Below are 24,807 nucleotides of genomic sequence, written 5' to 3' on the forward strand. Positions count from 1 at the left end.
AGTCTGCCCTTCTCACCTCTCCACCATCACCATATTAACAGCCTTATCTCAGAAACTCAAAATAGGGTTTGATTTGGCAACCCATATCTTTGACTGACTTTTGACCCTTGCAAGGAAAGAGCTGCTCAAACACAGCGCAGCATTCAAACATACAGAGCAGCTTCTTTCCTCAGGCTGTAAGACTCCTCAACTCATCCTGTTTACTCCATCATAAAAATGGTTAGTTTTGTTTTTTCTTGTGTAGCATAAAGGAACTACAACTTGCATTTTGTTGTGCAACCCTGTGTTGACAATAAGTTAATTTAGTAACCTTGAGCGATCAGTCGCGCAGTTAATGTTTTACCTGCACCCATGAAACAAAAAAGTGAATGAAGTTAAATTAAAGAAAACATTTACAAAGTGTAAAAGTGATTATTTCTTGTAAAACTCAGCTGTCATCCTTTATTATAAAACCCTCTATTTAGATAATGTGCTTGTCTGTCAGATGTCTTAGAAATTGTAGTCCAATGTGAAACAGGCCCTCAGGGTGTGTAATGAGTCGGCATTATTCATGTGTCCTATTTGCTGGCACAGTCTGCCAGCAATGTCTTTGTGACAAAGGAAATTTTGCATGAGTCAGTAGCTTACATTTAACAGTGTAGACCTTTCTTAATGGCTTTGATGAGCATAATTAACATCATTTAAATACGATAAATACTATTATATTTCATAAATTTCTTCCATCTAAAAAATTACTTGATAATAATTATTAGCCAAATTATATTAAGCCCAATAGTGTATGCTAATGTTATCCTACTTTTAACCAATTAATCTGATATGTCTTTATTTTTGGTAATCATTTTATATTTCCTCTTAAGATATTTATTTTATTTGTATTTAGATTATATCAGGCAAGAATGCTTCTCATTACTGACCATTATTTTTCTCATTGTGTTTTCTCAAATGTTAACACATGTCGAAACATTGACACAAGCAGAAGAAAAGTGATGGCTGGACCAAACGTCGCTCCTCCTGTACCACTACGCAGTGTGCGTAAAAACACCTCGTTTGCGTCAAGCTCGCCATGTTCATCAGCTTTATATCGGAAATGAATTTTCCCATTTCAAAACCAAAGCTAGTGTTTATGGCTACAGATATGTGACGTAAAGAAAATGTGCCTATAATGAAATAGCCTATAGCCTAAATCTCTTATTGTGCTTTTTCTTTCGTGCTTTCTGTAATTACGCTATTTCAAAAGAGCGTCATTACGGATTTTTAACTGCAGGTTAAGCCGGAAGTTATTTCATATTCTCTCTGACTTTAATTTTATTGTCCTCCTCGGCGTCTCCTCCAGTTCTGTCTCCGGGATGCTGAGCAGGAGGGCGGGGCTGTTTTCCGTTGCAGTGCCCTGCCGGGGAGTGATGTAGCAAGACGTAGCCTACAGGACAGAGCGGGCACAGAAGGAAGCAGAGCAGACGTCAGGCTACGGTTGTTTTTGTAGTAAAATCGTTCAAATCTGTCTATTTTAGATGCATAATGGATTTGCTGAATAACCTAATCTAACGTCAACCGTGTAGGAGCCATCCGTGCAGCCTGACACACGGACATCTTGTTTCTCTCAGATTAGGATACCGGAGTAGAGACATATTTTTCTTCATTTTGGACCCGCTGCACCTTGTATTGTAGTGGAGCTCTCTACAGCCCACCATGGCGTGGCCCTGTATCAGCAGGGCGTGCTGCATGGCCCGCTTGTGGAACCAGCTGGACAAGGCTGACATTGCGGTGCCTTTGGTCTTCACCAAGTACACGGACGTCTCTGAGATGCAGCACATCCAGCTGCAGCCGCAGCTCCAGCAGGCCCGGGTCGCCATAGAAACGCAGCCGTCTCGTGCAGAAACCCGCACCAAGTCAGCGGCTCGGCCACCGAGAAGGTGCGTCTCCGAGGAGCGCGTGTGCAGCTCAGTGATGCGCGAGGACTTTAAGCACTGGAAAGTGCGACCCGAACCGAGCTGTAAACCCAAGAACGAGTACCACGAACCGGAAACACCGTTCAACAGCGAGACCCAGTACCAGAAGGACTACAAACCCTGGCCCATCCCAAAAAGGTACGACCACCCCTGGATACCTAAACAGCCTCCCTCCGCCGGCGATGAGCGGGCTCCGGACAGGTCCAAGCACGCGAAACAGCTGGCGGATGCGGACACCGGTGTGGAGAAGAGCTCTATTGCCGACAAGGTGCAGGAGAAAGACTCCCTGCAGGGGCAGGAGAGGAAAAAGAAGTCCAGTAAACAGGAGGGGCAGAAGAAAGTTGTCCTGAAGGTGGAAGGAGAGGGCAGAGGGAGAGCGGCGGCGGATGCTGTGAACAGGCAGATCAAAGAGGAGATTACAGGCGACAGCTCATACACGTGAGTTTATACACTGTCCATGAAGGGTCATAAAGGTCAACATTTGTATTGTACTGTAAACAAAAAAACACTTTTATGTGTTCACTTGGTTATCAGAAAGACAATTATAATCTGATGATGTACATACTATAAAAGCCTATCTACAGAAGACACAGCTATTCATCTGTTGTCAGGTGAAAATTATTGGGGTGGGGAGGGGTGCAGAACATTATCTTTCACTTAATATAAATAAAGCCCTCTTCAGCATTAGTAATATTGTCTTTGGACCCTCCCCTTGACTAAGAAAAAAACAGAAACACTCTCAACACAGTTTTAAGAGTAAATAACATGAAATGTAATGTTGTCATTAATAAATAAAATAAATGGAATGCTTTATAACAATAATCATAACACATTGTAAAGCATTTTATAATTACTTATAAAGTCAACTATCATCATTTTATTGTTCCTCATTTTTTGCAAAGAGTAAATGAATTATAGTTCCCATTGTTGTAATACATTATAATATTTTTATCATGCATTATAACAGTGATTATAATGCATTATAATGTGATTACAAGTTACTCTAAGTGGTCAACGGATGCTTTAAGTGAAGTAATGAAATTCCCAGGGTATAGGTAGATACAATACATTAAAAGCTGGTTATAAGTTCTCATTGTTTGCTTTCAGTAAAGTGGAAAAAATACCAACATAAATTTCAGTGACCCCGTTTTCCCAAATCATTTTCATACAGTCCCATATTAATTGGAGGACACACCTTTAATAAATGAAGAGCCCTGACTGGTAAAATCTTCAGAAAATTTAAAGCTACATTGCTGGCTTGAGAAATGGCTGAATTGGGGGTCACTCAACTGTCACTTAATCTTAGTAAAACAGTTATTCACAAACTAATTGAACGTTTGCTTTTTTGGAACAAGCCTACAGCATGAGAAAACATTACAAACATTACAACATTATTAATTTTACTATTATTTTCTCCACAGAAGGTAATTAAAAGAATTGGGACGGTCAAGGTGGAATTGACTGTTGGTGTTTGGGTCCACGAGGGTAATCTCTGTTCTATTATGCAATGTTCCTGAGGAGGATGAGGACTGGTGGATGGATGAACATCAAGTCATGCATGTCACAGTCACCGTACGCATGTCTCCTGAAGCTGTTATCGGTTGCATTTATGTTCTGGGAAGGCTGTTGGTTGTGTGTGAGATAATGCCGTATATGCACATTTCACACTTGAGCCTTGATTTTTTGATGAAAAATATTTACTGCTGCAATCCGGTTTTGGATTTTTAGGGGTTTCAGAGTTTGACTCAAGAATTTGTCTTACCTCAACAGAGTCATATCTCAGCATTTATACTTCTATACTATAATCATTTTTATTTAATTTACAAAGTATGCAAATGATTTTATGTTGACTCAGAGTTCAGATTTAGGTTGATACAGAAACCCTGGCGAAAGTGTGATTGGACTGGCAGAGGTGAGCTCAGTGACTGAGTCTTACAGCTCTTTGGTGCCTATTGCTGCCGTGTCTGTATTGTTGCGCAGTCAGCAGGGTACTGCCCAGGGCACTTTCCCCCCACATGGCATTAAATAGCTGCACCGTGACAAGCAGAAGCCAGTCAACCCGCTGTCTTACTCTGCCAGCGGAGACTCAAAGCAGGTCAGCTGTGGGTTAATGTTGTATATATACAGTATGCATACAGTTGCACACACACACACCATTTACTACATGCTCTAAAAATACATTTGTGTTAAAGTATGTTTAAGCTTTTTGATATAACTTTTTCATTATTGAGCCATCACTGCAGTTAAAAAACAACAAAAACAAAGGCAGATCCAATTAAATCTATGAAATCAATGATTAATAACACTATTTTTCTGGATGTTGATATATTTCACTGGACTGGATGTTATATTACACATAACATCTAACAAAACTGTTCAATTTTGTTAGTTTGTAACTACAATTTGTTTGAAATCATTCAACACATGCTTTTTTTAAACAATACCACAGTATGACACAATATTGATGAGTTGCAATTAGATATTTTCCTCAAATCATTTGGCCCCTAGTGAGATATGAGTTGTATAATTGGCCTCAAACATCTCGTCTCAGTTGGGCTGGTTGTACGGTCGGTATGTGTAAGTGTAATTCTATTTAGTCAGTGCTTATAAAGACTCTGTAGCAGGAAGCAACTCTCATTAGGGAGCCACATTCACTGTCTATTCAAAGCCAGCCCTCCATTTCATTGTGCTGGTTTGCACCGGGCCAATTACACATGAATCGTATTTCCCTCAGCTCTGTTTTCCTTTTTTACACTTTAGTTTATCCACAGTGAGCACAAAGGCTCTTTTTCTGCAGTGCACCTAGGACCTGCTGAAGACAACTATAGTTGTATTCTACCAACCACTGTTAGCAATTCATTTTCTTGCCTGAATTGGTGCAGCATTTCGTTCACAAGCCTTCGTCTTGCCACCAACTCGCTGCATTATGTTTAAAATGCCATTTTTTGCATCAGAAGAAATCACAAGCTTCAGACAGCAGCTGCTAAAGTCTTTGTTAGTGTTTTCTTTTTGCTATCAGCACTGTTGTAAAAGACAAAGGCTATTCTTCATCTTGTCAGCATTATTCTTTGTGCCATTATGCAATGCGACATACAAAGAGCAGATTACGTAAATAATTATCAAGAAAATGACAGAATGACAGATGAGAGTTTCATTGCTGACAGTAAGGCAGGTAATGCAGCTTCATTAAGTTCAGGAAGGAAGAGAGAGACTGAGGCATTGATTTTTAATTTCAGTCACGTATCACAGCTCGACATTATCCACAGCAGCACAATCTCAGGAGCGTCTTATTTTGATTTTCTTCTCTCATGTTTCTCTCCTGGGCACAAATAATCCTCCCTCTTCCAGAAAAGGATGCTCCATCCTCTCAAAATGAGTTTGTCTTTTATGTCACATTTACAGAACGTACAAAGCACTCGCGGTACGAGACAGTGCACTGTAAAGAGGCCAGTGGATTCTGGTGGATTTAAAAAATGATCCTCTTAGAGGGCCAGCAAAGCCTCATGTTTTACTGACGAGCAGTGAATGCAGAAACACCCATTTGGAAAAACTAAAACAACAGGTTGTTATCTCACATGTCCCAAGATAACTCATTTGCAGTTAAACTGTGCTTGGATTGTTCTGCTGCCTAAAAATAAAACCAGTGTGTTTTAGTTCTGTGAGATTTATTGTTGCCAAAATATAATACTAAAATGTCAGCTGATATCCAATATTCAGGTGTTACATCAATTCAGAGCTCTACCAGCTAAAGCTATCTGAATTATGCAACCAACCTAATCTGATTTATCATATCTCATTACACTTCATTTACAAGGAAATGTCTTCAGATTTGATTCTGGATATGAATGGATTATGTAAGGTGCTGTAACCCAGTTAAACCCGCAGTTCTAACTAAACTCTCAACATTATTAATATCTCAAAACCTGCTTTTTGTGACAAACTGGCTGCATTATTATTATTATTATTATTATTATTATTATTAGTATTATTATTAGTATTAGTATTATTATTATTATGATTATTATTATTATAAAGCATGCAACAGCCGTTTTGTTGTTGTTTTTATAATTTTTTAAAATAGAAATTCTAATTACTGTGCAGCTTGGAAAGGTTGCGTGGGAGCAACCCTTTGTGACCCAATGACAATCCCCTGTAAAACCGTAATGTACAGTTCCAGCTCTCACAGTAGCTGTTTCCACTGCCAGAGAAGCTGCAGAGAGGCTGTGAGCTAGAGATGAGGCCAACTGGTCCCAGAGGAAGGAGGGAGTATTGACCAGAAGCCAGGCTCTCACCTGCTGACACACCAAGACACACTGCTAGAAAGAGAAGCTACAGTACAGTGCGTGGGCACATTGATTCCCTGGGATACTGTGAGAGGAGCGGGCCAGCCCTTTGTGTTAGGCCAGCACTGTGTAGGATTAGAGTCACTGTGCTCACCTTCAGTGATAACTGCACTCACGTTTGTCTCCACAGTTAGTGCACAGATGTATACTTCTTACACAATTCAAAGTGCACAGAGCCAAAGTCAAATTTCATTGTACACTGCATATGTATAAAGAAAACAATCTTACTGATTACAATACAATTATAACACTTGATTCTTTCCCCAGAACCCACTCTGACATCTTCAAATTGCTCGCATTGTCTAACGTAAACCGTTCAAAGCCCAACAGTATTCAATTTATATTGATAGGCAAAATCACATCACACACGTTATGTATATAATTAGCATTTATTTTGTTGGGGATTTGCATGGATGGATGGACGTGGTACAGTGTATTTACTGTCCAGAGTATAATATCTAAGAAACTTTGTACAGATATTCCTGGTTCCCAGAGGATGATCCCCTGACTTGTCCTCTGGCTCCTCCAGCAGGTTGACAGTTTCTGTTTTTTTAGTAAAATGTCTCAACAACTATTAGTTGGATTGCCATGAAATGTGGAGCAGATGTCCATGTCCCCTTTAGGATGAACTGTAAAGACTTTGGTAATCCCTTAATTTTTCATCTAGTAAAATCATCCGGTCAGAATTCTAATTTGTCCAATACTTTGGTTTATGATGAACTACCTGAAACATATGTATACGTATATAGTATATATATGCATTATATATACATAATAATATTCTCATCAGCCTCAGCTGCACTGTGTTTAGTGCTAATTAGCAAATGTTAGCATCTCAGTGGAGTAAATTAGATTGGACTTTTGGCTGGTTTTCTGTGGCCTGCTAATAACCTGTCATCATACTTTTAACTTTTCTTGTGTCAAGATCAGCTCATGCAGCTCAACACAGTTTGATCCAACAATGCAGAAATGTGCAGGGATTTGTTTATATCGTCTTCTCCCGTAACTCTCCCTTGGTGAGTGGTCCAGATTGTGCCATGTTAGAGCGGGGCTGTATGGAGCTCAGCAGTGCTGTACCCTGGCGCGGTTCCACCCCTGTCCGTTGCCAGTGTATGGTTGTAGCGACGAGGCCTTTCTCTGCACATCCCCTCCACCACAGCGGGTCAGCAGGGTCAGTCGTCAAAAGCAGCTTTAGTCACACAGGAAGAAATATCCGTCAGTATGATACAGCAGCAGTGCCCGAGTCAGAGTGACCTGGAACATTTTCATAAATAAAAAAGCAGGAAACGATGCGGAAATAAAAAAAATAGTTACGTTAAAGTCATACGAAATGTGTTGTCAAGAGATAGTGGTTTAATTTTTAAGCAGAAAAACTTAAATTGTAAATGTTTTTGAATGTTTTGTTTGTCCATTTTAATCTCATGTAACATTTTTATGTATTTTTACAGTAATAAATATTTTAGAGTTAGTGAGTACTTAAATAAGTGCTCATGAAGAGGTGACTGTACTGTGGTGGCGTGATGATACGCCTCAAACTGGACTTTATTTTAGCATATAGCAGGACTATTCTAAATTATACCATCTTTTGAAAACATAGTCCATCGTCTCTAATGTGCACCCCTGTAATCTGCTGCTTCTCAGCACCCCTGTAATCTGCTGCTTCTCAGCACCCCTGTAATCTGCTGCTTCTCAGCACCCCTGTAATCTGCTGCTTCTCAGCACCCCTGTTGGTTAAAGCTGGTGGTTTAAGTTTTCAACAGGAATGAACACTTGTGCTAACGAGGAGCACTTATATTGAGGTGTCATCTTTTTAGGTACACACGGTGTCATTTTACCCATAGGTTTAATATGAAAGATTATATTTGCTAAAGAATATTTAATTGTGTTGGTTTTGTTTGTTTTGTATTTCTGATTATTTATATTTCTCTTGTACATTTATGTACCTGATAGTCGCAAATATTGTATTTCTGTAAAAAAGAAATGACTGTAATGACTGTGGACTGTACTGTAAAAGGAAAACAAAAGAATAACTTTTTGTATGACAGGCTCTTGGTATAACACCTTCGATGACATGAAACTTTTTTTTAAATCTCTGGACGTATACAGTGAGATTTTTACTTCCTACCACAGGCAAATGCAGTCTAACGAAAAGGAATGGCGAGCACCTCGTTGTCTGTTAGTGCTTTACAGTCTAGTTTCACTCTTGCAAAGTAATATGCCTGTTTCTGTATGTCTGTTGTATGTGTGTTACAGTAGCTGTGACATGACGTCCACTGAACCAAGGAAGCTTTTTAAACACTCATTTTTAAATAAGTACCAAGTACACACTGACCTCGGAGACACAGGCGTTATTGTTACAGTCATATGACCATGAATAGCAGCAATGTTACAGTACAGACCGGTGTTTCACACTGTGAAACCTGTCTGCTGCACAATCTGCCTCTTTCTATCTTTCGCCACACACACACACACACCCTGTGGTGTCATGTTAGTGCTTTAGACACTTGGCCTTGGACATTGTTGTATAACCTATCTTCGTGTTGTGGCTTCTTGGCCAAGTCGAGCATTGAAATTGGACTTCAGTCCAGTTATGTAATCGCTCTCTGTGTGATTTCCACCTCTCCTGTGTATCCAACAGCCATGTCACTGTCCCTAGCCGTTTGCTTTTCATATCATGGTAAAATTATATTATAAGTCTTTAGTTTTGTTGAATACATGAACAGCTTTAAATGTTGGCGCCTGATAGCTAATTTAAGTTTAGATTAATAGGTACTTGTTATGAAAATGAGATGCTAAGGTTAAAGCATTTCCATTTTTAATTGAACATCTGTTCATTTGTATTCTAGCACCATCATCAGGTCAGTATAATAAAACACCTGCAAAGTATTGACATTTCCATCAACCTCAGCTGTACTTTGTGTTTAGTGTTAAACGAAGATGGTATAGAAGGTAAACATTATACCTGGATAGCATCAACACATAAGCATTGTCATGGTCAGCATGTTTAGAATGCTGACTTTAGCATTTAGCTCAAGGCCCAGTATGTCCAATGCTGCGTTCCAGTCATAGTCGGTGATCCGACTTTACTAATTGTAATCACCAACTCCCAACGTCCAAGCGTTCCAGGCAAACGTAAACAAACATGGCCGACTGTGACAAATTGGTGTTTCTTTGGCAAGTGTACACACAGTTGTGCCTTTATTTATGAGTGACATAAATAAACATTACTCATCGGGAGGCAAGCTGCAAAAGTCAGTAAATCTAATTGTTTTCACATTTCTGGGGGAATTTTTTACGTTTTCCTGAATAACAGTTTGTACAAAGAACATAACAGAGAAGATTGTTTACCGTAACATTACTTAATAACATCGGCATATATTTGCCTACAGAATGGGTTTTTCTAGATGGTAGATGTATTATTTTAATCAAATACAGGCAAATATACTTTTCTTTGCCATTAAGTTGATGGTTTACCATTTACAATGTGTGCTTCCATTGTTATGTGATGTCAGACAGCTGTTTCTTCATGAATTCGGGGAAGATGGAATTGAGTTTACAAGAAGGAACTCCGACTTTGGGTTCCGAATGTCTGCATTAGTGCAGCCACCTCACAGAGACACAAACATGGCTGGGGACTATTATAGTTACCAGTGGCACGATGGTGCATGAATAGGTATGACCAAAGACAACCACACAATAAACCACTGAGGAAATGATGAGCCTCATAGATCCTGTTGTTGTTTATCAGAGTTACACACATTCTCCAAGGCTGTTTAGCTGCCAGTTATTGATGTGATGTCTTTCTGTATGACTCGGGCTTACAGATTGTTCTAATGAGGCTCTCGTACAGCAGCCCGGCCTTGTCAAATCAAATCAAATCAAATTTATTTATATAGCCCAATATCACAAATTATACATTTGTCTCAGTGTGCTTTACAGACTATACAGGTTACGACACCCTCTGTCCTTAGACCCTCGCATCGCACAAGGAAAAACTTCCTAAATCAAACCCCATAATTAAAGGGGGAAAAATGGAAGAAACCTCAGGGAGAGCAACTGAGGAGGGATCCCTCTCCCAGGACAGACAGACGTGCAATAGATGTCGTGTGTACAGGATAAACAACATAGTACAAATACAACATTTGACAGTAATTATGTTGTGTTGAAAAAAGAGTATGGATGAATCCAGGAAAATGTCAAAAAGGCTTCCCGGTGTCCAGCAGGACCAGAGGCAGCAGGCGCAGCCACGATTCCTGATCCTGATGTAAACTTTATCAGTGGCAACCTGCCACATGAGACACAGAAACTCCGGGATGATACCCCGGATGATGAGTTAGTAACATACATTTACATAAATGCATACAGATAGAGAGGGAGAAGAAGAGGGGGAGGGGAGAAGAGAGGAAGAGAAGGAGGAGAGCAGGGAGGTGTCCCCCGGCAGTCTAAGCCTATAGCAGCATAACTAGGGGCTGATCCAGGGAAAACCTGAGCCAGCCCTAACTATAAGCTTTATCAAAAAGGAAAGTCTTTAGCCTGCTCTTAAATGTGGAGAGGGTGTTTGCCTCCCGAACACAAACTGGAAGCTGATTCCACTGGAGAGGAGCTTGATAGCTGAAGGCTCTGGCTCCCATTGTACTCTTAGAGACTCTAGGAACCACAAGTAACCCTGCAGTCTGGGAGCGTAATGCTCTAGTTGGTTTATAAGGTACTATGAGATCTTTAAGATATGCTGGAGTCTGACCATTAATTGCTTTGTAAGTCAGGAGAAGGATTTTGAATTTAGTTTTATGTGGGAGTTAAAAGATAGATCCTGATCAAAGATGACGCCAAGATTCCTTACAGTGGTGCTGGAGGCCAAATTAATGCCATCCAGAGCTTCTATGTCATTAGAAAACACGTTTTGGAGGCGTTTAGGGTCAAGTATAATAACTTCAGTTTTGTCTGTGTTTAACATCAAAACGTTGCTAGACATCCAAGTTGTTATGTCCTTATGTCCTTTAGCCAATTGATTGGTTTCGTCTGGTTTAATTGATAGATAGATATTGTCTGTGCTTCTAATGTTGGAAGGGAGACTTTTCGCTGAACCTTTACTACGACTGCTTGAGGCATTGCATTGTGGTGCGTTAGGGGGAATCTTTGTGTTTGTGACTGCACTGGAGCCACAGGGGAGACCTGATAGGTGTCATCTGCTGTCTGTTTTCCTTTGTAACAGCATCACGGTATCATATTGCTGGAGAGGCTTGTTTTCTTTTATAGAGCTGTACATTGGTGCAAATTCAGCTCTTTCATGAGAGTCAATGTATGTGCTTTGTTTCTGGCTGTAAAAATAAAGTTAACCAAAATAAATCAAAACTAAAGCTTACAGTCATAACCAGCTAGATAGCTCTTCTGTAAAGTGAATTGTTTGATTTCAGGATTTCTGTGAGCAGAATTGCAGTGGTCTTCTTCTTTATAACAATAACAATAATACAAGGAATAGCAAACAAGGAATAGCAAACAAAAAGACAAACATAATCAGCAACTATTGTAAAAGTTCTCATCCATCGTATAGTCTTGTCCATTGTGAGGCATTTTTACAATTTTTATGCATTTTTTGTAACAAACAATTAATCGATTAATTAAGAAAATAATCAGCATATTAATCAATAATGAAAATAATGTTTGGTTGCAGCCCTAATACTGTGGTAATACTGCAGATTAATACTGTTATATGTATGTTTGCTTCAAATGAATGGCTGATGTGGGAATACAGTACACTGCAGAGAATGCATATATATAAAGTGTTAGGGAGGAAGAGAGAGTGATGCAGTGTGATGGAAATTATTTTAATATGAACCTTGGATTAAGCTGCTGTTGTTGTCCTCTGTGGTGGTGCAGTTATCCATATGTCTATAAATGTGTGGAGACTGATATAGAAGTCATGCTGCAGGCCAGCCTGCTCTGTGTGAATGCCATACTACTGACCTTCTTCAGAAGTGCTGTGTGAGGACTACAGAATATCACAGCATCAGGCTGTTCACCTCCTCCCACCTACCCTACCTCTGACATACTCTCTACAGTAGTAATGCACAACTTCACCTCACATCATTTCTCTGTCTGCAATCAAATCTATTTTTATAGAGATTTTCTTTAATGATGTTAAAGAGAACATTTTCACAGCAATATACACACCAGAGGCGATGTAGAGACCCAAAATAATCTCTAATTTGCATGTGGATAATTATACCAGAGATATCAGCCACAAAACAAATACAACATATAGTATACATAAAATATACAAAATATTGAAAAGGTATAATGAGCCAGCATAATAGTGGTACTCTAGCTAGATCAAGAACAATAAAAAAAACAGATTAATCTTTATTGGTGTTGAAGGAATACTTTGACATTCAGGTAAATATGCATATTCGCTTTCTTTCCGTGAGGTAGATAAGAAGATGTATTCTACTCTTATGCCTGTACCTGGAATATGAAGATATAGCTAGCAGCTGCTTAGCTTAGCATAAAAAGCTACCCTGGCTCTGTCTCTCTCACTAATTAACATGTGTTCAAATGAAAAGTTGTTGTTTTATGGCTGGTTATGTACTGGACTATTTATTGGCTGGAGAGACCTCTTGGAGCCTTGTGTCCCCATCCAGTAGAGACTTCAGTACAAGTTCTCCTGGTTGTCGCTTCATATTTATCATACAGACATGAGAGTTATTAATCCTCTTATCTAACTCTCTGCAAGACAGCAAATAAGCATTTTTCCCAAAATGTCAAACTGTTCCTTTAACATGAGAGCTTTTTGTCAAAAAGTACGTAGTTGTAGGTCCTAAACATTTTCTGTTTCTCAGAAATTAATTACCCAGAAGGTAACGTGTGACTCTCACCTGTGCACTGTCATGTCTCTTCATTAATAAGTAAATGTTCTTATGATACCTGGCTTCCCTTTTCCAGAACTGAGTTCAAGGCTTACAGAAATGTGAAGCCGACGAAGATGATCCGGGCCCGGTCTCAGTACCTGCCTCCAGACGAGAAGACCAGCCTAGAGACGAGCTACAGTGCCACCTACAAGGGCCAAGCCCCACTGCAACCTGCTGACAACAAGGCCCTTGAGAGGAGGAGGATACGCAGTTTGTACAGCGAGCCTTACATAGACCCCATCAAACAGGTGAGAACACGTCTTTCCAACTTTGTGGCATGGTTATAAATGAATTTAGGGAGGGGAAATCTTTATATTACTGTAATGATTCTTGCCATGCTCATCTCATTGCACAACACAGTTTAAAAATTGACAAGTATTTCAGCTAAGGAATCTCATTTCCGCTATCCGACATCCTTAGGTTGACAGGTATAGTGCCCTTCGCACTAAAACCAAAAGGCCTGGAGCCGCAGTGGCAGGCCAGGGCAAGCCAGTGAAGAAAGCCAAAGATAAGCAGAGCGCCGCGCTGAGGGGCTCCAAGAAGACGACCTCGGAGAACCAGCCCGAGAACCGGCCAGCGGTGGGCGACAAGGAGAAAAGTAAAGAGATGAACAACAAACTGGCTGAGGCAAAAGAGTAAAAATCCTTTAGCACTACTTCTTTTATTTCTTCTTTTGTGGGGGAAACAAACACAGAGGCTGCCAAATTAATTAAGGTTCTCATCTTTATTCTCATCTTTCTCTTATTTCCCTCTGTTTCCTCCTCCAGTCTCCTTCTTCTTCTCTTCTTTGTTCAGTCTCTCACTCGTTCTTCTTCTCTGTCCTCTTTCACTACCTCTTGGCTACGTTTGTACAATAATAATAAGAGAAGATGTTGGGGTTTAGACATGACATGCCATTTCTCCTCCCACCTCACGCTATATTAGATCGCTATAGTAACGAGTGGGCGGAAGCATCTTCCTCCTCCATTTGATGCCACCCACCACCCCCACTCTGCTCGCCTCCATCTCCACGTTGCCATGGCTACTGGCTGTCTGGCAAGGCAATGGATGTCTCTCGTTGCATGGACCCACCGACAAGCAATTCTGAAGGGTTGGCTTTGATCATCTGAACAGATTGCTTGTTGAGTTTATCAAGGATTTCTCTTTGACTTTTTTGGAGAAGAGATAATTGGCACTTTGGATATGTTTTACTAAATTCACAACAAATCTGAAAATCTTTGATAAATGTCCCGCTTGGTTAGTCATGAGAGTGTGAGATCTTGGTTTGTACCTGCTCTGTCATCTCTGCTTCTGTTCTTTGTTCATGGCAGAGCTCACAGGGCTCAAATATCACGCTTTGTTCAATGTGATTTTGTAATCCATGTGTCATTTTGAAATGTTGTAGGCTACACTAAATTGTTTTCAATTCCTTTGGAGAAAAACACCCTGCTCTCCCATTCAGCGTTTGATCTTTCATGTGAAGCCCATTCATACAGTTATATTTTAGTTCACTTAAAGCTATTTTGTAACACCCAATTTGATGCCAACGAACCATCTGGGTCACGCTATACTGATTATGCATTAAACACCAGTCATTTGCATAGATGAGTACTACACTGGATAATACTGTAGTGCAGTCATAGTGACATTTAACATTAGAGTAACAACATTTCTCAGAATCAGAGAGTGGAACTGGAAAACGTTGTGTTGAGGGGTTCAGGTTGTATCCTGTCTGCCAGGCACACAGCGTGCAGAGCGGTCAGTTTCAAAGCCAAAACTCAGTGTAATCACCTATAATGTCGTCTTTATTTACAAGACTGATCCCTCTGCAGAGCTTCACAGCAGTTGTGCAATCGCAGTAGCATGCACACAAACACACACCTCCTTTTGGCTTTTTTTTAAATGCGCTCTGCCGAGGGTGACCGTAACTAATATGATTAGACCGGCATGGGACGGTAGCAGACAGCTCATATTGCTGCTTAATGGCACTTTTTATATAACCTTTAAAGAGGGAGCTGTGAAGATAAAGCACAGACTCACGTTCCTAGTAGATCATGAACAATTCACTGCCATTTGTTACATTTGTTTACAAGGATAAGAAGTTTACCGCATTTTCTTTATAAGTAATAAATTGTATCTGTTAATCCCGTATTTTATTTTCACTCACCCCAGTAAGGGCACAGTGATGTGATGACAAGTGTAACTGCTTCTGTTTTGGACTCCAATGTTTATCACTCTCTGTTTCTGAATCCATGTTGTTCTACTTGTTTTGCCCAAATTTGAAAAGTATGAAAGTATGTTGGTTTAGTTTATTTAACTGAACTGGATTTACTTTTGCTTAGTCTGGCAACATGGTGGTTCCGTGTTTGTGTGTAAGATGTATCTAGCAAAACATACCAAAACAAGCTGTAAAACCTCCATTTATAAATTCCTCAGTGAGATGCGTTGAAGAAAAAGGGAACATGAAGTAAGTTGTATTGCAACTCTTTATCTGTTAAGACTAATTATAACCTCTCTTGTGTTTATATATATTAGTATAGCAGGGCTAAATGTTGGCTCAGTCTCCACTTGGTCCGAAGCATCCAGCTGCTTTCACTAAGTCATTTTGTCTTTGTTTTTTAATTAGAAGAGCACTGTTAGTCTTGTCATGGGTCAACCCATCATTGTGCTCCACCCCCCACACACCTCACTGTTAGCTTTGCTTCTCAGCATCCTTCCCTCCATTGTGAGCGGACGACTGCACCATCTCTATATCCTGTGGTGTTTGAGACAGCCACCATCTCCACTACCACCTTGTCTATCCAAGCTGAGCACGCGCCCCATCAGGGATGAGGGCCTGACTCATTAGCATTTTGCAGCCTTTGGTTGGGGGACGATTTGTCATGTAACACAAGGGAGGGGGCTTGTAGGGGCAGTAAATGTAAACAGTTGTTAGCACACCACACACCCTGTGCTATCTTTGTGATTATTAGGCAAATAAGGATAGAAAGTATGGTAAAGAAAGTAATGTCTTGGGCAAAAAAAAAATGACTGTGACGTGCTTGTGTTTCTATCTGCTTGCTCATATTTAATGCAACATTACAAATAAATGCAAAAAGCAGAAAAAGCAGTGTCTTCTTGTTTTTGTTTTTTTTGTTAAGAAGAATGGTGAAAGATTAGCGGTTGCAGGTATCTGTCAGTGTGTCTTCTGTCCCAGTCTTTGTCTTGACAGACAACATTAAATAAATCCACATGGAAGAGAATTTTTGCTCTCACAACTTCTTTCTATGCTTATCCAAAATTGCGCCACATTCTGGCATGAGCTCTGACATCCTCCCCCGGCCCTGCATGTTGTCCTCATGTGAGAACTGAAGAATATATTATTTTTGCATCATGTCTAATATATTCCAAGAACTCATCCGATTTATAAAGCAACAAGCATGTCAAAGGATGTCCAGAAACTTATTCCAGAATAAGATGTCATGTGTTTCTTAGGCCACCCACAAATGTGTCAAATTGAATTTACTGAGATCATATTGTTCTTTTCTCATACGTATGCTGTGTCCAGTTTGTCGTGTGCTAATGAGTGACATTCTGATTCATTTGAAGGGTTGTGCTAAAACAGTGCCACTACATACAACTCTGCCAGCCAATCCGAGATATTGGCTGGGTGCAGACTCTAAAGCAACACCTGTGGGGCTGTGCACTACCCGATCCAAGGTAATCAACCGCGAGAGCAGCAAACGGGAGTAGACCACGAGCCACAAATGCCACTCATTCCCATTCATACATGCTCATGGAGTTGTGATTTACTTTTGTTTTCTTTTACAGTGGCACAGTTGTGTTTCACCACATTATCTCTGGTCTACTCCTCTGGTCATAGCACTTCTGTATATTTCTCTTCCATATGGACCCCAGATAGGGGAGAGTGAATGGGGCTGTCTGACTGCCTGCTGTCACATCCTACATGTAAGGTTCCTTAAGGTGCCTATTCTTAAGGAGGCTCCAGGTTTAGTCCAGACATCTCCAACCATAGCTGGACCTGCCAGCTGCTGTAACACATCCACTCTTCAGTTAAAACAAACTACATGGCTGTTGAATTATCCACCCAGGCAGGAAAGTGGAGATGACTATTCCATTCACTTATAAGTTGGGCTGTACTGTAAAGTTTGAAGCTTTAATCGTAAAATTGACATTCAAATTATAAAATAAAGTTCTGCGCAGATTTCTTCTTTTTTTTCCTGCATGTCTTGCATTCTGTTTAAAGCCGGTGCACAGTTGCAGCTAAGTAGTTTGGCTACACTACATAGTATTAGTAGTATTACACTATTTGAAGAATTTTATTTTTTAGGTTGTCAAAATATGATGACAGACATTTGAAGCTACATTTGTAAAACTTCAAAGCTTCAAATGTAAAAAATGAAATGACATTTGGTACAGCCCTATTTATGAGGCAGGTCACCCCTGCAGCCACATGTTTTAAACTGCAGCACTTTGCATCTTTGCTTGTTGCCACTGGGTAAACGTTTCATTCTATGTTTTACATTATAACAATATATTGTTTTCTTTATTCCAAATCTGTCTCTAAAGCATGCTGCCAATGTTTTCTGTTGGACCTGCAATCTGATGTTGTCTTTAATAATTTGGTCTAGACTTTGAGTGTTAGCTTGGATATAAGGTGAGGGGTAAGTATGAATGGAATGAGGGAAGCGGCTCTGCTTTGGAAACACACAGTTCAAAGGAAATTGTAAGTGCATGTTAATCATTTTCTCTCTGATTTGTACTGCTCATTTATTTCCATTCAAATGTGATTTGGAATTTTGCATAGTGTACTGCCTCTGGTAGCTATTATTTCTCAGAACACCCCGAGACCCTCATTGCACTATTGGCATCCTATAGTTCATAATGTCACTGTGACTAATTGACAGGGTCAAAGTATTGATTTCATCCAAGGGCCTGTATTGATCTAAATGCAAAGCTGTCCAAAGTATCTTTAGAAATAGAGCAAATGCTACTTTGCATGTGTATTCCCACACAATAGCTTTTATAGTCAAGTTTTCAAAGTTATATCATTTGAAAGTCACTTGGTTCTATCAAGATTGCCCTGAAGCGTTTTTATGTAATGTTGGTGATAAGCAAGCCCTATAGTGATGTTGAAGCCTGATATTGTTCTCTGTGATGAGCGGTCACAGGGTGCTCAGCCCAATGGCTTGTTGTTGTTCGCCAGAGAGAAATGCCTCATCGTGTGTCTCTTTCTGTCTCCTCCTTCTCTGGTATCTTAACCATGTGCTGCCTCCTAGAGATGCTAAAGACGAGCTACTCCGACCCAGTCATCATCATTCCCAGGGTGCTGCTGGAGGAGAACCACCACCACTGCTGGAGAGACCCGAACCTCGGAAGAGCAGCGGAGTCGTACGCTTCGACCTAGACCAGACTGAATAGTTCAGTAGTCAGATACACCTTATACAGACTGATGCTCTGTACTGTAAATATCTCGTATTTGAAACTAAATTGGATTAGGAAAAGAGGTGAATCCCAAAAACATATGCCCATTTGAAACATGCATGTTTGAGACAGCTTTTGACTCTAAGATCACACCTGCTTGACCCATTGGCATTATTGCAAAGGTGCTATATCATTTTCTCGTTTCATGCTATTTATTTTAAAAGAATATGTCGATATCATTAGAAGTACCACACCATAAAGTGCTTATACAACAACTACAAAATAAACTGTACTGTATATTGATCGGTTTTAGTGTAAATAAATAATAACTTGCAGATTAAGATACTGTATTGTTGTTTTTGTTGTATGGTCAGTCATTTTCAAATAGATGTGGCGTGATGAAGAGTTCAGCATGTAGCATAGACTTCTACGTTTGGATGCAATTTGAATTGGCACATTATGTTTAAATGCATAACAAAGGGAAGAACTGTGGGATAGAAGCATTAAAAGGGGATGGTGCATAATGATGAAATGTGGGCTTGGCATGTAAAAATAAAAAATCAATACCACTAATAATGACAATTGGATACCGGACATTTTGGGATCTTTTCAAATGATACTGTTTTCGATACAAAATAAATAAGAAATAATTACCAAAATAACACACATTTTTTAAAACTTTAAAGTCCCCCTCAACTTTTTCTTCACTTGGATGTTTGAGCCTCACTCTGCAGAATGATGTATGAGCAGAATTTGCTTCCACATTTATTTACTGAACAGGATGAATGTGGAATCTGCACTTAACATATAACACATTACGGTTTCACAGAGAGTTTAGATTAAGACAGGAATAGGCCTTAATGTGGACTAGTTAATCTTAAACATTTAAGTCTTTAGCATAAAGGTGGCTTAACTTTGGTTAAGTTAGTCGCAGACTATAGAGTCTTGGAGTAAGGTAAGCAAGACTAAAGGAGAACACCTGGGTTAAGCCTCATTAGGTTAAGTATGAGCACATGCTGTTGGTGTAATGGTGCTCATGAAAACCCGGAATGGATTCAAAAACACCAATTCTGATGTGGATCTAGAGACAGAAGTCTGGCAGATGCAAAACGAATACGTTCCAAAAACTTTAGTGAATATGAAAAAAAAAGCTAACAAAGCTAATTGTGTCCAACCATCCAATTATAGAAAGTAAAAACCATACTACTGCTACAGAGAAAAAGAAAAAGAGTGGTTGATTTATATTTTCCAAAATCTACTGTACATACATATTGATGGGAACATGACATCCATCTATGCAGCCAATCACTCCTGGGAAGTGGCCATATTCATAGAATTGCACCTTATAGTCGTCTTGGACGGCAGCATCAGGGAACTTTATATAAATACTCCTCAATTCGCAAATGGCCTTGCAGACTTTGTGAACTATTAAACAAATAGTTGCTTCACTGACGTCACGCAAATCACCAGCTTCTCGATGAAAAGTTCCAGTTGCCAAAAACTTGGTGCGAAGTGGGTAAAGATAGACAGATACTTTATTCATCCCGAGGTGAGACAAGGAGGAAAGGCTAGACCAGGGGTCTTCAACGTTTTTCAGGCCAAGGACCCCCAAACTGGTGTAGCATGCAGCAGGGACCCCCTACTGCAGCGGTATTCGAGGGGGGGGGGCCTATGGGCTAGACTCAAGGAAATATATTATTTGCAATGCACTTTGTACATTCTAAAGCGGTCTCGAAAAGCTATTTGATCATAGTAATTTAATGGATTACTCCTATCAACAAGTATTCGTCCAGCTGGCCTCTGCTGTGCATGTTCATCTTCATTTAGGTAATGCAAGTAGTCCATGCTGCCTCACAAACAAAGCAGAGGTTAAACCTGCCTCCTTGAAGGATTAATTTAGGATTCAATTCAATTTAGTCCTAGAGTAGCTCAAATCCTCCCTCTTGCAACCATTTTAGTTTAATCAAGAACAAGCTAAATCTAGCACTATTTTAAGATGAGTTTGTGCAGGTCGCTTAGAGTTAGACCAGTTTAAACAGGCATTTTAGTCAGGGACTAGGTTTAAGCTCTGTCTGTGAAACCGGCCCTTAAAATCCTAACTGATTTTGATATCAGGTTGCAACACAAACATGATGAGCAACTTCACTGATGTTCTTCTCTCTAATGCAAAACATGCACACACTACACAAAATGTGTTTAATGCCGTGGTGCAACAACCTGCTGTAGTAATGCTTTGCAGTGAGTAAAAACAAAAGCAGAAGGCTAAGCGAGTCTGGACGCGAACACGGAAAGCACTGACGTATCTCGGCCAAAACTCCTGTAGTCTGAGCTCGGCTTTACACATGTGTGATGCGGAGAGATCCAAACATACACTGAGAATGGATTTTTCTATGAAGTAAGAAAGGTCATTTAACCTTTTTTGGGAAAACTATATAGGCTATGATTATTTAGAGCAAAGTATTCCTATATTTCTTAGAGGGGAACAAAGGATTTAACACATCAAAGTCTGTTTACATGTCTTGAAAAAAGTTGTAAAAGTAAAATACTTTAAAGAAATACTAGAGTTGTGACGTTAGAAAGAAGTGAGCTTACCAGACCTCTGTAACTCGCTCTCCATATCTGCTTGAGGCTAGCAGCTCAAGGCTACATTAGCCGCTACTAGCATAAGACACACGAATCACTGAATGAATGTGGTTGAGTTACATTGTGGCTAATGAAGGATTTGATAAGGAAGAAGAGTGCATAGATTAAAAAAGAGGATATGTCTGGTTCTGCTCCATTGATTTTGATCATTTTCATGAGTCCGGCAGTGTTACTAGTAGGTCTATCTTTTAAAACACGTCTGGAGGGGCTCTTTAAATGATGTCTAAAAACAAGCAGCCAAACAAGAACTTGAATGAAATAGTCAAAAATGTAACATCAACACTATCTGACCAACAAATACGCTAACAAGATTATGAATCTGACCAGACATTTAATGCCAGCTTTCAGTCGGCCATTACCAAAAAACGTATTGAGGCAAATACCCAAAACCTCTAGTTTAATCCAACAAAAAAAACTGAAACAAGCCTGGAACTGTCGAGCTCCATTGTCAAACAACTCTGCTTGGTCGACCATATGTATCCCTGAGAGAGAAAAACTAGGACAGTTACCATGCACTACTGTCTGCACGCCAAGTCAACAACAAAAAGGAAAGAGCGATGGATTACCCACTTTCCTTAAAAAGCACAAGCAGTGTTTTTGGAAGCGATTTTTGGCAAGCTTTTAGGGTGCTTCTTTAAAGCAGGCAGGTCCTCATATTTCATTTATGGCTTAGAGTCCAGCACAGGGAAAAGAGATTAGGAAACAAAACAGGAAACAAGACTAAGTAGCTGGTTTTAGGTTTTGGTGCAGAGAAGCTGTTTCCCTGTCAAAGATCATATTGTTCCTCATTAGCCTGGCTTTCCTTCATTACGGTTGATGATCCTGTTAGCTTCAGCACAAACTGGAAATGACAATTTATATGATTATGCTCACATGCCCTCAAATGCACACAGACATAACACAATGTGCACATACAGTAAAGTTGACCCTGTGCTTCAGATGTGGTGTCTTGTCACAACTTGCATTGGTGCTGCAGATTTCTGGGATTAGTGCAATTTTTCATGGGGAGACTGTTGTCTTTATAAAATCACCGGGGGAGGAGAAATCTCACTCCGACTGTCTGTCTTTATCAGCCAGTCAGCCATCTTGATATAATACACACCAATAATTGGAAACCCAAAGAGGACTGTGCGAAGAGAGTGGACTGTTGTGTTAATCTGTTTATAGCCTACTTGTTGGCAGTAGGAGAAAGACCAGAGAAAGGTCTATTCCAAAGTATATAACATACTGTATGTCACTATTAATGCAGTTTTCAGATGCAGTGAGTTAAGACCACCAATCCATTAATTGCAACCAATCCTCAGATATAGAACATATTCTTCACTTAAGTAAAAGAAGCAATACTACACTGTAAACAATATTCCATTACAAGTAAAAGTCCTGGATTGTTGGAAGTAAAAGTATGTAAGTATTAAAAACAAAAACATTGGCCCAAGGATTGTTGTACTATGCTAATAGACGGCTGATGCATTAATGCATAAGAAGCTTGTTACTGTTGATTTGGAGCTAATTTAGTGACACTTATTTACAGGTCACATAACTTCTTGTTAAAGGTTCAATGTGTAAGATGTGCCAGAATGTAACCCTAAAACATTAAAACAATGAACTCACATTATCAACAGAATGTGAAGAGGTAACAGTGTTGCAGAGATATCTACTGAAAGTTAGCATGCTAACTGAGTAGCTCCAGCCCGTAATGTCTAGGAGGCGATGGTGAGTCAGTGAGGCTCCAGTCTGCCTCAGTACAGAGGGAGAAGAAGTACAGCTGACTTATTCAGACAGACTCAGGGCTTGTCTACATTACATCCATGATCCCTGCAGGTTTTGATCATTTATTTTGATTAAATCAAAAGTCTCAGAAACCTTCCTCACCGCTGCCAGGAGGCTTCTGCACCGGGAGAAGAGTGTGCGAGAGATGGGAGACGGACAGATCTTCTGTTAGCAGTGAGCAGATAGCTCTGATTCAGCCGACTCCCTGTGGTGCTTCTAAACAGGTTAGACCCAGCTCCATCAGCGCGCTGTGACTGTGACAGAAATAATATTTCTGTTGGTGAAATTCATCTTTAACTTAGATTTTTGTTAGTTAGTCTTAGTTTCTTTTCTGGCAAATAAATTACACTCAGGGTGGGGAAATAGTCTGTAACCGTGATAACTTCTGTAACTAATGATTTAAAAGGTGTTGGATGGTGTATGTATTATTAACATGATATCAGTATTACATCTTTTATCACAGTTACCGGACACCCAAGTTGCATCTATAACAGTTCCTTACGTTCTCATCACATATTTTGTATGAATTCTTTGTAAAGTACCTACAGCTGTCAAATAAATCCAGTAACTAGAAGTAGAATTGTAGTACAAGTACAAGTACCTCAGATTTGAACTGAGATTGTATAACAGTCCCTAGACTGCTCAGTCACACTGCTCACATTTAAAGATTACAATCCATTACACTGCCCAGGTGGAGGAAGGGCCTGAGCTGCCCTATAACAAACACATTAAGGATTTTAATTAGTAATGACCTGTGTGAGTGAAAGCCTGAACACACCTGCACACACACACACTCACACAGAGCATAAAGCATGATGAATGACTGTGTCTCAGAGCCGCCCTGACCTGGATGAGCAGACAGAGAGAGACGGACGTGAGGAAGAGAGGGAGGAAAGAGGAAGGACTGTGGAGACAGATCATGTTGCATCCATTATGTGGCAGGATGTGGCACTGCTGCTTTCCGGAATATAGACGGACAGAGTGGAAACCCTCCCAGTTCCCAACGCTTCATTTATATACATGGAATCACTCCCTAGTCACTTGCTTCGTGTATTTAACAGTGTTAGATTGTTGCTAGTTGTGGCGTCTGTGGTGTGTGTGTGTGTGTGTGTGTGTGTGTGTGTGTGTGTGTGTGTGTGTGTGTGTGTGTGTGTGTGCGTGTGTGTGTGTGTGTGTGTGTGTGTGTGTGTGTGTGTGTGTGTGTGTGCACACATTGCTGTTTTTACAATCCAAGGCCATCCAAAGTAGATTAACTGCAAAACAGTACCAAACACAACAATTTCAGAAAACTTGATGATTGGGAAAGTTTCATCTCTAAGTTATCTGTAATGTCTTGCAAAATGTATATCATTTTACATTACATATCTTTAATGTTGTTTTCTCAAAATGAGACTTCAGTAGCACTTCCATACACCAAACTTTCCAGTTTCATTCCGATCTATATTCTGAAGGTTACTGAGGGGGTTGTTCATATATTATTCATAACCTTATTTATACAACATTTTATCATGGCAAAAATGAATTTTTGTATGGCTGATTCTGATTTACAGAATGATACAAAGAGATATCTAAAAGTCCCTCTGTAAAAACCTTTGACTCTAATATGTTCACAAAATGAAACAAGAACTTTGAACCTGGCAAATGTTTAGATTTGTGTTCCAGAAATGAATGCAAATTAGCACACATTTAAGAAATTACTGCCATATTCACATTAACATTTCAGTGAACTTGTAACACCACAATAATTGTGGAAATTGTGTATAACTTGAGAAGTTTCATGGTGATATCTGTTAGTTC

At 39.8% G+C, this 24,807-nt stretch overlaps 1 protein-coding gene across 2 annotated transcripts; it reads left to right on the plus strand.

Moving 5' to 3' along the window:
- The first annotated feature begins 1,339 nt into the window (after window positions 1-1,339).
- Window positions 1,340-18,932, plus strand: map6a (microtubule-associated protein 6a). 2 transcript variants are annotated; one of them, XR_003833401.1, is made up of 5 exons: window positions 1,340-2,384; window positions 13,229-13,442; window positions 13,615-13,792; window positions 16,762-16,872; window positions 18,453-18,470. XR_003833401.1 is itself a non-coding variant. In XM_029447568.1 (5 exons), exons 1-5 carry the CDS (start codon window positions 1,687-1,689, stop codon window positions 18,592-18,594), a joined length of 1,380 nt encoding a protein of 459 aa, XP_029303428.1. In that variant the 5' UTR covers window positions 1,342-1,686; the 3' UTR covers window positions 18,595-18,932. The 2 variants fall into 2 exon arrangements, 1 of the variants encoding a protein (XP_029303428.1); XM_029447568.1 differs by having other exon boundaries at window positions 1,342-2,384; window positions 13,615-13,829; window positions 18,453-18,932.
- Window positions 18,933-24,807: the final 5,875 nt, after the last annotated feature.

The sequence above is a fragment of the Cottoperca gobio genome, chromosome 14 (assembly GCF_900634415.1).
Source record: "Cottoperca gobio chromosome 14, fCotGob3.1, whole genome shotgun sequence".
Lineage (NCBI taxonomy): Eukaryota > Metazoa > Chordata > Actinopteri > Perciformes > Bovichtidae > Cottoperca > Cottoperca gobio.

Coding starts and splice junctions, on each gene's coding strand:
- map6a (XM_029447568.1), top strand. CDS start 1,687: ATGGCGTGGCCCTGTATCAGCAGGGCGTGCTGCATGGCCCGCTTGTGG. Junction 2,385..13,228: donor ACAGGCGACAGCTCATACAC/GTGAGTTTATAC, acceptor TCCCTTTTCCAG/AACTGAGTTCAAGGCTTACA. Junction 16,873..18,452: donor TGTGCACTACCCGATCCAAG/GTAATCAACCGC, acceptor GCTGCCTCCTAG/AGATGCTAAAGACGAGCTAC.